Source organism: Lissotriton vulgaris, chromosome 8 (assembly GCF_964263255.1).
Source record: "Lissotriton vulgaris chromosome 8, aLisVul1.2, whole genome shotgun sequence".
Classification (NCBI taxonomy): domain Eukaryota; kingdom Metazoa; phylum Chordata; class Amphibia; order Caudata; family Salamandridae; genus Lissotriton; species Lissotriton vulgaris.
The window spans coordinates 1,351,995,092-1,352,009,138 of NC_141696.1; the positions used below are offsets into that span (position 1 = coordinate 1,351,995,092).

General features: G+C 41.1%; 1 protein-coding gene across 1 annotated transcript in view; it reads left to right on the top strand.

The window, feature by feature from the left end:
• The window catches only part of MTMR2 (myotubularin related protein 2), a 270,640-nt gene that overhangs the window by 80,755 nt on the left and 175,838 nt on the right, over window positions 1-14,047 (top strand). The window contains exons 5-6 of the mRNA XM_086935293.1: window positions 2,045-2,146; window positions 6,765-6,848. Of these exons, the coding sequence (XP_086791419.1) occupies window positions 2,045-2,146; window positions 6,765-6,848 (186 nt within the window). The remainder of the gene's footprint in view (window positions 1-2,044; window positions 2,147-6,764; window positions 6,849-14,047) is intronic.

Here is a 14,047-nt window from a genome sequence, read left to right on the forward strand (position 1 = left end):
GCGGGTGCACCGTGAGTGGGGGCAGGCGGTTGGCGTCTCAATTGCTGCATCAACAAAGGGGGGGTTAGGGGGGCAGGGAAAGGGGGGAGGCGAGGTGTACTCGCCTACCCCACTTTCCCTGGGTGGCGGAGTTTGGGTTGATGTTGGCCAAGTTTGGCTGGAGTTCGGGTCTTTATCATTATGTTGGGGATTTGGGGAACGGGAGCGGGGAAAGGGTAAACAGTTTTGGAGTTACATTAGAAGGGCTTAGTTACAGTTGCAATAAGGCAGATAGGTCTGTAGGTATCGATAGGTTTTGGAGTTAGGATGTAGGGGAGAAAAGTGGATACATGAGGATGTAATGGAATTGTATATTTGTATATGCAGGGTGGGGGGATTGTATCATGTGGGGATCGTAGGGGTGGGGGGAGACAAAACCTAAGGGGTCAGGTAACTCGATGTTTAGAGAGGTGTTAGTTTTGTGAGGTGGTTCCAGTTTTTATATATGTGATGTGCACCTGTTTCAAATAAAGCGGCCTTTTACACACACAAAATGGTAGTCGGTCTTGATTGCCCCCCTTCATCCCTCCCAAGGCCTAACCTCGCGGTCCCGAGGACGTTGGCCCAGCGTCTCCCACCAATGGTACTGCACCGCCGCAGGGCCCAACCGGGAGGCGGTGGCGCGATGAATGAGCGCCTCACTTGCAGGGGAGTCAGGATTTAGCGTCGAAGTGCAGCCAGGGTAAGGATGCCAACAGGATATTTACGGATAGTTGAGATTGGCCGGCAGAGCCCACTTAGAGTGCGGCCATCTTGCAGCCAGCCAACCACGTCCCCAACCGCCAAGATGCATACTTAAAGAGAAAAGAGACCAGGTTACAATAACGAAGAGCGAGTGGAACAAGGTACACAATAGATGAAAGACTGGCGTGAGATATAACCCAGACAATGGATGGTGTTAAACAACAGCCTAACCCGATAGACAAGCAGTATACTAGAATAATGGTCGAGTGAGGCAGAAGACGCGTGAGAGACATGGAAGGAGGTTTGTGAGACACAAGTTGACTTGAGTGAGTAGAGTGAGAAACAATACAGATACATAAGAATAGTGCAGCACACAGCAAAAGAGAAGCGACCACAGTTCCATACAACTCAAGTTCATTTGCAAGCAGTCTAGCTTCTGCAGTAAGCAGTAAATTGTGTGAATTGGTTGAGAAGTGGAAGTGCAGTAATGTGACAATACATCTCTTGCACTTTATTATTGCTAATTTTGCACATGTGTTTTTAAAAATTGCCCGTCCGTATTAATTTTATTGACTGTTAGCATATGTCATTTTATTACCGTGAGTTGGCACCTGTATTAGCATATGTCACTTTATTACTGCAAGTTTGCACATGTGTTATAAAGGTAATTGCACTCCATTAGGTGTACTTTGCACAAGAAAGAGTACTGTATTTCCTGCATATATCTTGCGCCTGTTTTATTGTATTTGTCATTTGTGATTTTGTTTTGATGTTGATACTGTAGGGTTGATTTTCTTTTCCTTTTCACTCTCGTATTATATTTCTTACACGTAATGTTATGCTTCATCTTTTGCATGCTATATGGTGTTTATATATATATATATATATATATATATATATATATATATATATATATATATATATATATATATATATATATATATATATATATATACCGAATAAAGCACTTTAAATTGAATTGAATTGACAATACATCTCTGTCCTTGGGAGCCGTTAAAAAAAGTATGATTCGCATGCAAATGTGTGTTTGTTTTCTTGTGTTTCTTTTCCATGTTATCATTTGACTTATAATGCCATAGCTGTACAAATAATTGTGATGTCAGAAGCAATCATACCACATCCAATGTTAACTTACTAAAGGCACAGAATAATTAAACAACCAGGGGAGCAGTCAAGAAGCCGACTAAAACATGATGCATATAATCTTAAATATTAAAAAAGGTCAGTGCATCTTATGTTTCAAGTTAATAGCACTATTAGCATAATGCAATGTGTTTGTAAATGATTTGTATTTTACCAGGACATTCGAAATCTGCGATTTGCGAATAAGCAAGAGGGACGCACCAGAAGATCGATATTTGATACCCTTACAAAATATGCCTTTCCTCTATCCAATAATTTGGTAAGCATTCTACGTGCCCAGTTAAACTTTGATATACTTGCTGTTAGGGCTTACTGTTCTTATATTGAGCATAGTGAACCTCTGGATTTAACTATTGTAATAATAAGAATCGCAAACAATTTATATTGAAGCCAATGTACAAATAAAATTAGGAACAATGTTGTGAGTTGCTCACATACACTCATGCAGGTGCAAATTTGCAAATGGTAGTCGACTCACAAAATAATAGTGAATGGGCTGCCCCTGATTTACATCCATAAATTACCAATACTCGGTTCTCTACAAGAAAAGACCCCAATATATGGTCAGTCCACTGAGACACTGTTATAGTGTGCCTGATGACACTCACAATTCAGAGGCTTTCTTACTTATAAGAATCATGCTGGTTTTCTGAACTGGTGCGGTGGAGAAAGGTTGTAAAATTGCAGACAAGAAAGGGAGTGTTACCCTCAGAGGTTAACATACACACAAGCTTCTGATAGGTTTGTCATTGTGCCCATGTTGCTTTTATATACATCCTCCATTGAGTTTACGAGGCTATTTCACAATGCTGTTCCTGCTACCGTTCATTTCCACCTATTTTCTTTGTTCCAACCATCCTGGATTTCAGTAACCTGAGGTGTGTCGCCAGATGGTACTTCTAAATGTCATAGCATGTTAATCCTCCCTTATTTTGGAGAGCCGTCAATATTTAATTTCATACAATAGCTCTTTGTCCTTCCTACATAAAGTCGCTCATCTTCCTCTACAATTCAAGAATGTAATCTTTGGAAAATTCCACTGCAAGACACACAAGGGTCTACGTAAAATGTTTGTTTGGGTTGGTGTGAATCCGCGCAGCCTTCCACCTGATCAAATCTTCTATTATTTCAGCTTCTATTGTTTGGCTCCTAGAGGCATCCTCAGTGCTGATTGTCCAGTTGACTGAATCGTGTGCATCTCCTCCCAGGATCAGGATAGTGCCCGTCTTTGCAGATGTCATACAGCTGTATTGCAAGCCAGGCCACCTTCTGTTCTTTCCGAGGGTCAGAGAAGCAAAGCTTCTTTTAAGAGTGCAGCCATAGTCCCCAATCTGTGTAGGAGAACTGCAATACAGAAGTCATTCAGTTTCTGGTAAAGCTTTTACCCTGGCCTGGTGCTGAGCCCTCTGGATGTCCATTGTGTGTACATGTACTGGTTCAAATGTGCAGTATTTGTTCTCTCACCCACTGTTAGCATCACCATTTACACTCAAAGAGCTAGTTCTCTTCATATTGGCAGGCAATTAAATCTCGTGTGTGTGTATCTTGTATTTCTTTACCAGGAAAGCCCTGCGGCTTGTGTGTGGCCTTGCAAAGAGCTGGAGCTCTGTTCTCTGGCTGAGCAGAGCGAGTTACAACAACAGGGAGGGCAAGCAGTGCTTACCTCCAGTACAACACATGTGCTAACAGGCACATGTGATGATAGGGATGGTAAGCAATGGAGTAAAAGTGTGATGGTAATATAGTGTAGTTCCTATTTTACCAATAGGCTCTGCGCATTGGAATAACATAAACAATAGTTTAGACGTAGAACTGAGGTCGACTAGGTCTCTATTGAATATGTTAGACTTAATTTAGGTTTGCCAGCTAGCTCAGAGGTCACTAGAAACTTTCTCGAATGAACAGGGAGGAGTGAACTTCCCTGATTAGACAAGAAGGGATTCAGATTCTGACAACCGCATAAACATGACAACTTTGCTCCCCCAGAATAAGGAGTAAATTCAAATTCAAATTCAAAAAAGCTTTATTTCGATATACACAGTAATATCATAAAAGCATACATTGTTAAAAAGCATACATTGTTAAAAACAGATATAAGTCACAAAATGCCAGTGCGATTCCATTTTAGAAGGGTCAAACGTTTTAAGAAGAACAGGGGTATTATCAAAAAAGTGACAAGTGCATTTTTATAAAATCAAGAGTTAAGAATAAAACGGTCTTTAAAATATTATGGATCTAAAAAGTTTCTAAAATAAGTAAATACATTTGATATATTACATCGAGTTCCTAAACTTTACCAAAAGTTTCAAAAATTTAGCTAAAGAGTGTACCACTTCCATATTTTCCAGCCGTTGTAGTCTAAGGACAGCATTTCCACAAGACCGGAGGCCCCACTCCATAAGAATTGATTTAAGTAGGATCTTTCTTGGAACCTGATGACATTTACAGAATAAAATACAATGCAAATTAGTTTGGGGGCGAGATCATCACAGGGGCAGGGCGACATTTCTCTCGACCAGTCATTACAGGCTGGGAAAGTAATGAAACGATAAAAAGATCCCAATCTAAATCTTGCTAGAAGCATTCTAGTGTAGCAATTAATGTCACTTGCAAGGTACAATTGCAGGCCTTGTTCCGTTGTAATTTGTTGATAAGCTAACACTGATTTTTTAAGTTCTTCCGTGGACCATCTTTTATTCGCTAGGTGGTCCATAGCCAATTTACGTAGCATTTTCCTCGGCATTGTTTCCATACTAGATGGATTTTTAAAAAACTCAGGGTGGCCAATCTCGGTCAACATTTTTTCCACAAAAGACAGGCATTTGATTTGCTTTACACCACCAAGGTGTAGGCAATCCGATATTATATTGCGAATAAAGACTGTCTCTGGGGTTAGCCACAACTTATGCCATAACAAGATGGGCTCAGTCATTATTATATCGGAGATGTAGGGGAGACACAGTTCTATGTGTACAAAATAGCTAGCTGTAGATTTGGGATCCCCCAGTAGGTATCTGAGAAAGCAGTTTTTGGTTTGTTGAATTGAAATTGAAGTATCAATCCCCCAGATACCAGAACTATAGGTGGCCGTAGATACACATTTTGCCTTGTATATTACAATAATCTCCTTAACGGGTCTACCCCCAATTTTAACCGCACAGTTCTGCAAAGCTCCGATCGCCCTAGAAAACGCTATTTTTCTGGCTTTAATTGCTGTGTTCCAGGAACACTTCCTGTAAAAAGAAATCCCAAGATAGGGAAATTGATCTATAGTCTCTATCTTTCTACCCTCAATAAAAATGGGACAAAGTGTTTTCTTTGTTCCTTGTCGGCAAGACATGGAAAAGGTTTTTGATATATTAACCTTAAGTCCCTTTTCGCTCATAAAAAGTGTAAACTTTGAGACAGCCCTTTGTAGGCCCAGCCTGGTTTGAGACATAATGGCAGCGTCGTCCGCATACAAAAGGATGGGTACGGGATGGCCCTGGGCTGAGGGCCCGACTGGTCTCCCTTGGAGGCAGAGGTTTTTCTACTATCATCCCACAGATCTGGAACAAGCTACCCGATAATATCCGAAAGGAACACTCTTTGCTTCCATGTAGGAAACAGCTAAAGACCATACTCTTCAAGGAAGCCTGGGGCACACAGTGATGTACCCCGCCCCCACCCCACATTAACCTAAAGCAGATTCCCTACTCTCAGCGCTTAGAGACTGTTGGTGATAACGCGCTATATAAATATAAATTACAAATTACAAATACTGGAGAACCGTAGATACAGGTAATTAACTCATTTTATTAGTAGCAATAACTTCCACTGAGAAGCCTTGGAACATAAAATAGAGAGTGTGGTAATATACCTGGGCGTCCTTCACGATGTCCACAGGACGCATCAGTAAAACATAAAACACTTGTCTCATTTCTCAGCTAAATTGTGTTACACTTTTCTTCGCAAAAATTGTCACTTAGAAATGTGAGATATAGCTTCCATTGAGCACAGCTTGTTTCCTGACAAAGGAATCTTAATAAGATGCTAATTTCTTATGCACATTTCTAAGCTAACAAATACTGTTCTTGTATTGACTTCTCTCTGTTCTGTCCAACCTTGGCCTATGCCCGGTGGAGCTGTCCTATGCATCTAATGAGGAGTTTGGCTCTGGTTCACTCCTCAGGCGTCACCTACCCAGCCAGATACCGGACGTTGTTTTCCTCGTCTCCCCGTTGTTTTTTTCCCTCCCCCGTCTCCTCCCTCTGTGTTTCTTTGACTGCCTCCCCTTTTCCGGGCTGACTTTTCTGTGTCCCCTGAAGTATATTCCCCTTTGCTGTTTTTTTTTTCTTTTCTAATGTTAGGCTATGCTTTTGTATGCAGACGGTGCATGAGCAACCTTGGCCGTTGCCCAGTGGAGCTGTCCCATGCAGCTATAGAGGAGTTTGGCTCTGGTTCATCCCTCGGCCGTCACCTACCCAGCAGGACATCAGACATTGTTTTCCTCGTCTTCCCGTTGTGTCTCTCTCCCCCCACACCTCCTCCCTCCATGATTCGTTGTCTTCCTCCCCTTCCAGCCGGACTTTTCTGTGTCTCCTGAAGTTTTTTCCCCCTTGCTGTTTTTTTTTCTTCCTAATGTTATGCTATGCTTTTGTTACTCATGTTACTAAGTTTTACTGTTTGCCTTTCTATGTTATGTGATGCTCCAGTAACTGATGTAACTATGTAACAATGTTCTGAAATCAATGTCCTACCTCATGTAAAGCGCTCTAATACCTCCAGGTCTAGCCAGCGCTATATAAAACTTTTCACAAAAAAAACAACTATTCTGCATTTTTAAATTGGATTGTCAAAATTAAACCCTAATACAATATTCACTGTTTACTCTACAGCCTTTTTTTGCATTTGAATACAGAGAGGTTTTTCAGGACAATGGCTGGAAAGTATATGATCCCATTTTGGAATACAGGAGACAGGTAGGTGTACCTGTTGAACTTTTTTATCTTCTACCATTTAGGCCCTGTTTTGACTGCAAACTCTCAAGTCTGCAACATTGCCTCATGTGCAAATTGCTTATGCCCCTGTGCTCCCTTAATTGCATTTATACTCTTCCTTAAACACTTTTGAATTCAAATAAAATGTGTAAAGCAGTACACTCCTTCAATGTATTGTATCACTTTTTATACAGTGCTTTGCCTTGGGAGGCCTGAACTCTTTTATCATCTGTCTTTCATGTAAATAGTGACACTTATTTGACGTGTTTTACATTACACCAGATGTAAATAGTTCCACTTTCCAATCAGATGACTTTGGGCCTCATTTATAGTTTTACCGATGGTACTTTTTCATCATGGTGACAGGACTTTGCCAATGCTATCTTGACAGACTCAAATCCAACAGATTTAGAGGTAGCCACAGGACCAGCCATCACAGCGGTTCCTTTCAGTGTTCAAAACGTTTGATAGATGGCTGCAATCAGTTTTGACAGCTGTTCGCCAAACATTTTCAAACCTTTTGTGTTTCAGAAACAAACAAATCGCTAATGACCCCCCACACCTTAGGAGTTCCCTCCCAGTGAGGGGGGATCATTTTTTTTCTTACTGTCCCTCGCCATCAGACTTTTCCTGGCAGTAGAGATGGCGCTGTCCACACTAAATGGTGGAGATGATGTAATGTCTTTCTTTTGATTGTTAAGAAGTCTGAAGGTTCCCCTACTCGGAGGGGAACAAACCGATGCACAGCATGTAGACCTTGGTCTTATTCACTAGATATTTTTGATGAAAAACAGTCTGATTGTTGAATTATCAAGTGTTTTATTCTTCACGTAGTATATTTGTATTCATCTGTGTATTATACATCAAAGGCATGTTACTGGGTGATCCATAATTCAATCATTATAATCCAAAACACAAATTCCCGATGCATTTCGGGCAGACGCCCTTTCTCAAGGGAAATGCTCTACAAAAAAGAAACAAATTGAACCAAAATCAATAATATGCAGGCGGTTAAATATTCGACCGAATGGCAGCATGTTGAAGCCGGATTTAAGGTGACTAGACAGCAAGTGACGAAAGTTAAAAATGAAATGTGACTAAAAAATACACCGGAGAAGCCAAGTAAAATATGGTAACCGGAAAGGTGCAAGCAAACAAGAAACAGAAATGATAACAGAAAGTTACACAAAAATAAACCAAGAGTTGCTAAACCCTAAAACGGGTAAGAACAAACATCAACCTGCTTGGTAGCGCTCAAGTGAACTTACTTGAAGTTGTTAGTAAAGTGCCTCGCGGCGTAACAGCGGTGTGATGATACCAATGTAAGAGGTTCAAACGTGTGTTTAAATAGTTTGTAAAACATAAAGGTAGGACCCAAGATGTGAAATTAGTGGACAGTGAAGAAGGACATCGAACAGAGAAAATCGGTCGCCATGTTAAAACGGGTGTAAAAACAAAAAATCAGTGCCATGAGGTACATTATGTAATCAATAGTGATAGACATAAAGTTCTTAATGAATCATAAGTAGCACAAAAATTCAATTCGGTCGTTCAGCCCATTTGGTACCATCGTGGAAAGGAAACGGATCCAAAAGTTCTCACGTTTTAGTAAAGTGTTCTTGTTGTTGTAAGTGACTGGTACTTGTTCCAAGATCAAAAATTTCAGTTGTGCAACTGTATGTCTGGATTCAGCAAAGTGAGAAGCAACTGTGGATTTCAAATTGTTGGTACGTATATTGCTTTTGTGTTCTAAAATCCTTGTGCGGATTTTTCGTTCTGTATGACCCACATAGCATTTTCCGCATGGACACTTCAATAGGTATATGACATTGTTTGAGTTGCAAGTGGCGTTTACTTTCAATTTGATTTGATGCCCTTTCATGGGGTGACAGATAACATTACCAGAGATGCAATTGTTGCAATTCGAGCAGTTGTAGCAAGGTCTCAGTCCTTTGTAGATCCTGGGTGTGTCATCTAGATTAGGTTTAGATATAATTTCCTTCAAATTTCTACCTCTTGTGAATGCGAAAATGGGTGGTTGGTTGAACAAACCCTTAAAATCAGGTTCAAGGGTGAGAATAGACCAGTGTTTACGAATGATGGCTTGAAAACGGTTGGATGTTTTTGAATATTTGGATACAACCACGATGCGTTCTGATTGTTCTTTGTGCTTGGGTTGCAACAAGGCAAGCCTACTTTTCTTGTCTGTTCTTGCCATGGCAAGATCCAGTATGGGTGTGGGATATCCTCGTGCTTTGAGTCTATCCAATGTGTATTTCATCTGTGTTTTGCATTCATTCTCATCAGAAACTATTCGTTTGATCCGTAACAGTTGTGCGTAGGGTAGATTATTCTTGAGACCAGAACGGTGAAAACTGCTGTAGTGGAGGGTTGAGTTTCTGTCTGTAGGCTTACGGTATACCGTGGTGAACCAGTTGCCTTGACTCCTGTGAATTTCCACGTCTAGATAATGTATGAGACTGTCACTGTGTTCCCATGTAAATTGGATTCTTTGATTGAACTGATTCCATGTTTCCAAAAAAGCATTCAAAGTATCTGTGTTGCCCTCCCATAGGAGAAAAATGTCATCAATGAAGCGTAGGTATAGACGTCCATGTTTTTGCCAACTGCTCTGAGTCATGATGTGAGATTCCTCGAATTGCTTCATATAAATGTTAGCATAGCAGGGAGCTGCCGAATTTCCCATGGCAGTGCCATTGAGTTGGAGCATCCACTTGTCTTTAATAGAAAAATAACTGTGATACAGTGTAAAGATAGTCAGTTGCATTAGGAATAGTTTGAAATCTGCATCAAGATCGGACGAGGATAAAACCTGTTCCACAGCTTCAATACCTCCATCGTGTGGAATGGAGGTATACAGTGAACAGACGTCCACGGTACACATGATGAGTTGAGTATTCTTGTGCTGGTTCATGATGGATTCTATCTTGAGCAGGAAGTCAGTTGTGTCTTTGACATGTGATCTGGTGGCTAAGACAAATGGTTGCAAATATTTATCCAAGAATTTACCGGTGTTTTCATGCAAGCTTCCTCTTGTCGACACGATAGGCCGAAAAGGGGGACGAGTGGGGTGCTTGTGCATCTTAGGCAACATGTAGAGAACCGGTGGTCTGGGGTTGGATGGTGTTAAAAATCTGCGGGTCTTGTCATCAATTGTACCTTGATCAAATGCAGTCTTAACAATGAATGTAAGTTCTTGTGCGTACTCCTTGGTTGGATCTCCTGGTAGAGAATCATAGGTGTTTCTGTCATTAATGTGAATTTCCACTTGTTGGTCATAAAAGGTGGTGTCCATAACGACTAGGGCACCGCCTTTGTCTGCGTTCTGGCAGGTAATGGACGGGTCATCAGCCAATCTCTGGAGGATATTTCTTTCCTTCCGGGTTAAGTTTCCGCGTTTTATGTTAGATTGAAAGGGCAAGTTCAAGATTTCCCGCTTAATCAAATTTTCAAAAGCGTCAATGATCTTATGACTCTGTGGTGGCATAAATGTGCTATGAGGTCTCAGTCCTCTAAGCATGTCTTCTTCCTGTGTGGTAACAGGGTTGATGTTGATGAAAAAATGTCTTAAACGTAAGTTACGGGTCAATTTAAAAGCACTGACTTCCAGTTCCAAAGAGTTGATCGTGGTGGTTGGAACGAAGGATTGACCCTTTTGTAACGTATTGATTTCATCTCTGGTAAGTACGGTGGAAGATATGTTGATAACCAGGTTATCTTGGGTGTTTAACGTCTGCCCTTGGTTTTCTTTTTGGCTTGTTGAGGTGACTTTCCTGTTTCCTCTGCGGGTTTTTCCCCCCCTGGATCTTTCTGTTGGTCTGGACCCGACTCTAAAAAATGTACCGAGGAGTCTGTAGATGTACTCGGTGTTTGTGACCCAACATCTGGTGTTGTACGAGTTGGTCTGGATCTGATATCATCTTCTGAGGATGATGTTTCATTGGTTGCATCAACTCAAGTTTACCCACGCTGTGCGAGTGCCTACTTAAACTAGTTTCTTTTGATTGTCCCTACTCTGTCGCGCTGTCAGGGGAAGTTGTCCTTCAACGGAGTCAATGGTGGCTCTGTCGATGGCGACCCTGAGGTCTGTCTGCCTGTCTCTAGCTGAGTTGCTCGGACCTAGGGTTTGTCCCTGTCCACCAGACTTCAGCTCAGGCCCTCAGTCGTTTTGTTTAGTAATTTGTTGATATTGATATGTTATTTATACTTTACCCGACACTCAGGCTTTTTTCTGCTGTACATCATCCAATGCTTACGCTGAGCCGGTGGTTCCAAGTCGGACCCACCTGCGCTCATTTTTGGGGAACAGGAGTTAGTTTTTATCATCGGACTTTTGACACAGAACAGGTGAGGGAGAAAGGCAGAAAGAAAGATGAAGAATAAGATGGGAAAAACAGTGACTAAAGTAGACAGCAGGGGTGAAAAAGAACGTGTAAAGGTGAAATAAAGGGGCTGGAAGTGTATAGTGGAGGAAGAAAAGGTACAACGAGAAACGGAATAGACAGGCATCCTTGGTATTCGGCAACCCCAACATTCGAGGGCTGGCTTCCTAGAAAAACTTTGGGCACCAGCATTTATTATTTTTCAATTTAAGCACTCTTTTACAATTTAAGCACAAACATTAATCCCGCCCCCCGTCCCCCCCTCTAGTTTTCTGTTGCATGCAACATTGTATAAAAACATCTGACACCGGGCTTGTGCTATACAAAACTATAAAACCACGGTTCATTTATCTCATTGTTCTATTTACTTGTTGCATTATAAGGTGCTCCAGTGTAGGTTTACTCTACATAAATTATCTAGGTAGGTAAATTAAACCAGCTCGTGATTTGTTTCGTTTTCTTCTATTGCTTCTGATTAAAAACTACCAATATACATATATAAAGCTTTCGTTGCTGTAGTTTGCAGAAATAATCACGATTTTAGAAACAACACGTTATGTATTCCCATTTTTTAGACAGGAAAACTTTGAACATGAAACCCAAATTGTCTAAACAGCTACATTAATAGGCCGGTGGGTCTTGATTTACCTAATAAACAGTAGATTTCCTAATAGAAAAGCAAAAGAGTGGACAGTGAACATGATTAGAATTATACAATTTCTTCTCTGAGCTATTCTGCTGTAACCAGCATCCATGTAACACTAACCATAGCCCATGGGTGTAGCCAGACACGGGGTTTCGGGTAGGATTTTCTTTGTCATGCAGTAATACTGGATAAACATGGAGCACAAAACGCGGTTTTACCTGTACACCAGCATTCCTCTCTGTTTCCAATGCTCAGCTTTAAGCGATTAAATTGCGTTCTGTGTGACTCAGTGTGGGAAGAACATATGGGAACGAGTGCGCATGCTGTTAGAAACTTACCGTATCACAGCTGTGTATTTTAAAAATCAATGTGTAAGACTATAGGCATAATGCTTCATTTAGTACGTTTTAAAGTACGTGTACCATGTCCGCAAAGGCACCAAGACTCACTTAGTGAAGTTTCAGGGTCTGGTAAATCGATCCCTATTGAGTATTTTTAGGTGTGGCTTTAGCTTTTCAATAGCTTTCTGAAATAACACAGGGAAAAATGCATACAAACCAACCCTATTCATCACAACGGTTGTTCATTTAGTGCTTGTGCGCACCACAGCACAGTGGCAGGGGGTCGGCCCACTTCAGCCATTGGCTGTCTTCATCTGTAAGTGATGTTGTTTTATTTGATCATATATGCACATCCTGCTAAAAGGCCAGGGCTGGCATGCCAATACGCTGATGTTTTTTTTTCTTTCCTTTCTATATTATTTTATTTGGTTTCCAGTCATCCTTGTGTGTTTAGTCTGTGTCTTCAGTAATTCAAATTCAATGGTACCTTTCATTTGCACAGAAAACTCCAGTTTCAGGTTTTGGTCAAGTTTGAAAATGTATTTCGTAAAAAGATGAGAACACATACAAATGGAGCAAAGGGATCCCCAGCATCTGCATAGAAATCCGGCTCCCCACGGCGAGGTGAAGCATGCATTTATACCCTAGTACTGAACTTCCTAGAATCGGCATGTTTCATCGGTTTCGATACAACAGCGCAGCGCGCTGGTGCAGGGATGAGTTCATGGGAATAGGAACCGAGGACCTTTGAAAGTATGGACAGATGCGAACCTGTTGGAAAAAAGATAACTCCTCAGGTGCCGGGGCGCCCCATGTCTTGGCTCAGAAAAGGAAACTTCACCGGTTACAATAAATCAAGTGTTTACAAAAGACAAATCAATGGATCTGCCAATCTAAACGGGGTTATTTATACCTGGGTTCTATACATGTTTTAGCTTCATTTGTTTGTTGGAAAGCACCTACAGTGTTCAATTAAGACTGAATGCAATGTTTTTTTAAATTTTATTTACAGGCCTGAAGGGCGAGTAAAATTTAATTTAATGTAAATGACTGCCAAGTTTAGGCACTAGCATGTTTTCAATTTTTGTTTATTTTTGTGGCACATGCCGCAAAAATCGCAAGAGCTTGCCAGTGACAGACATACTGACTTTGTAATTGCTTATTATTTTACTGTAAACTCTTCTAAAAACCCCTTATGGCTTTTTGATGTCAGGCACCCAGTGAATCTCCCTACAGTTGTTGCCCCTGAAGCCAGCACCCTGACCCTTAACTAGCAGCAGTTTGGTTTCCACTGCTGTGCCTAATAAGACTCTGCTTTCTACCGTGTAGCTTGCATCATTATGCAAACTGTTACCAGTGGATCAACCACCTTACCCACAATTATTGGAGAAAATCTTTTCAACACTAGCTTTACTCTACCTGCGTTCCCAGGGTAATGACCCCCCTCTTTCCAAAAAAAAACCTGCTCTATTTTTCTTGGTAACCAGTTACAATGACAAGAGTACATGCACCAACTTGATTTCTTTCTACCATGATCTTAAAGTTACGCCTGTTCGGTTTAAACAAGACAAGTGAGAGCGTATGACACCGCTGTACAAGAACAGACTGCCTTTGGGCTAAAAAGCCAGACAAGGGTCATTGCTGTTTTTATAGAGAACAACCAGATGAATCAGAGTTGCTCTAGATGAACGCCGTCAGGTGCGAATGGCCCACGGTTTTCAATGGACTATGGATCACTCCTACAATATGAACTGATTACTCAATACATGTACCTTGAACTGAATTTTTCTC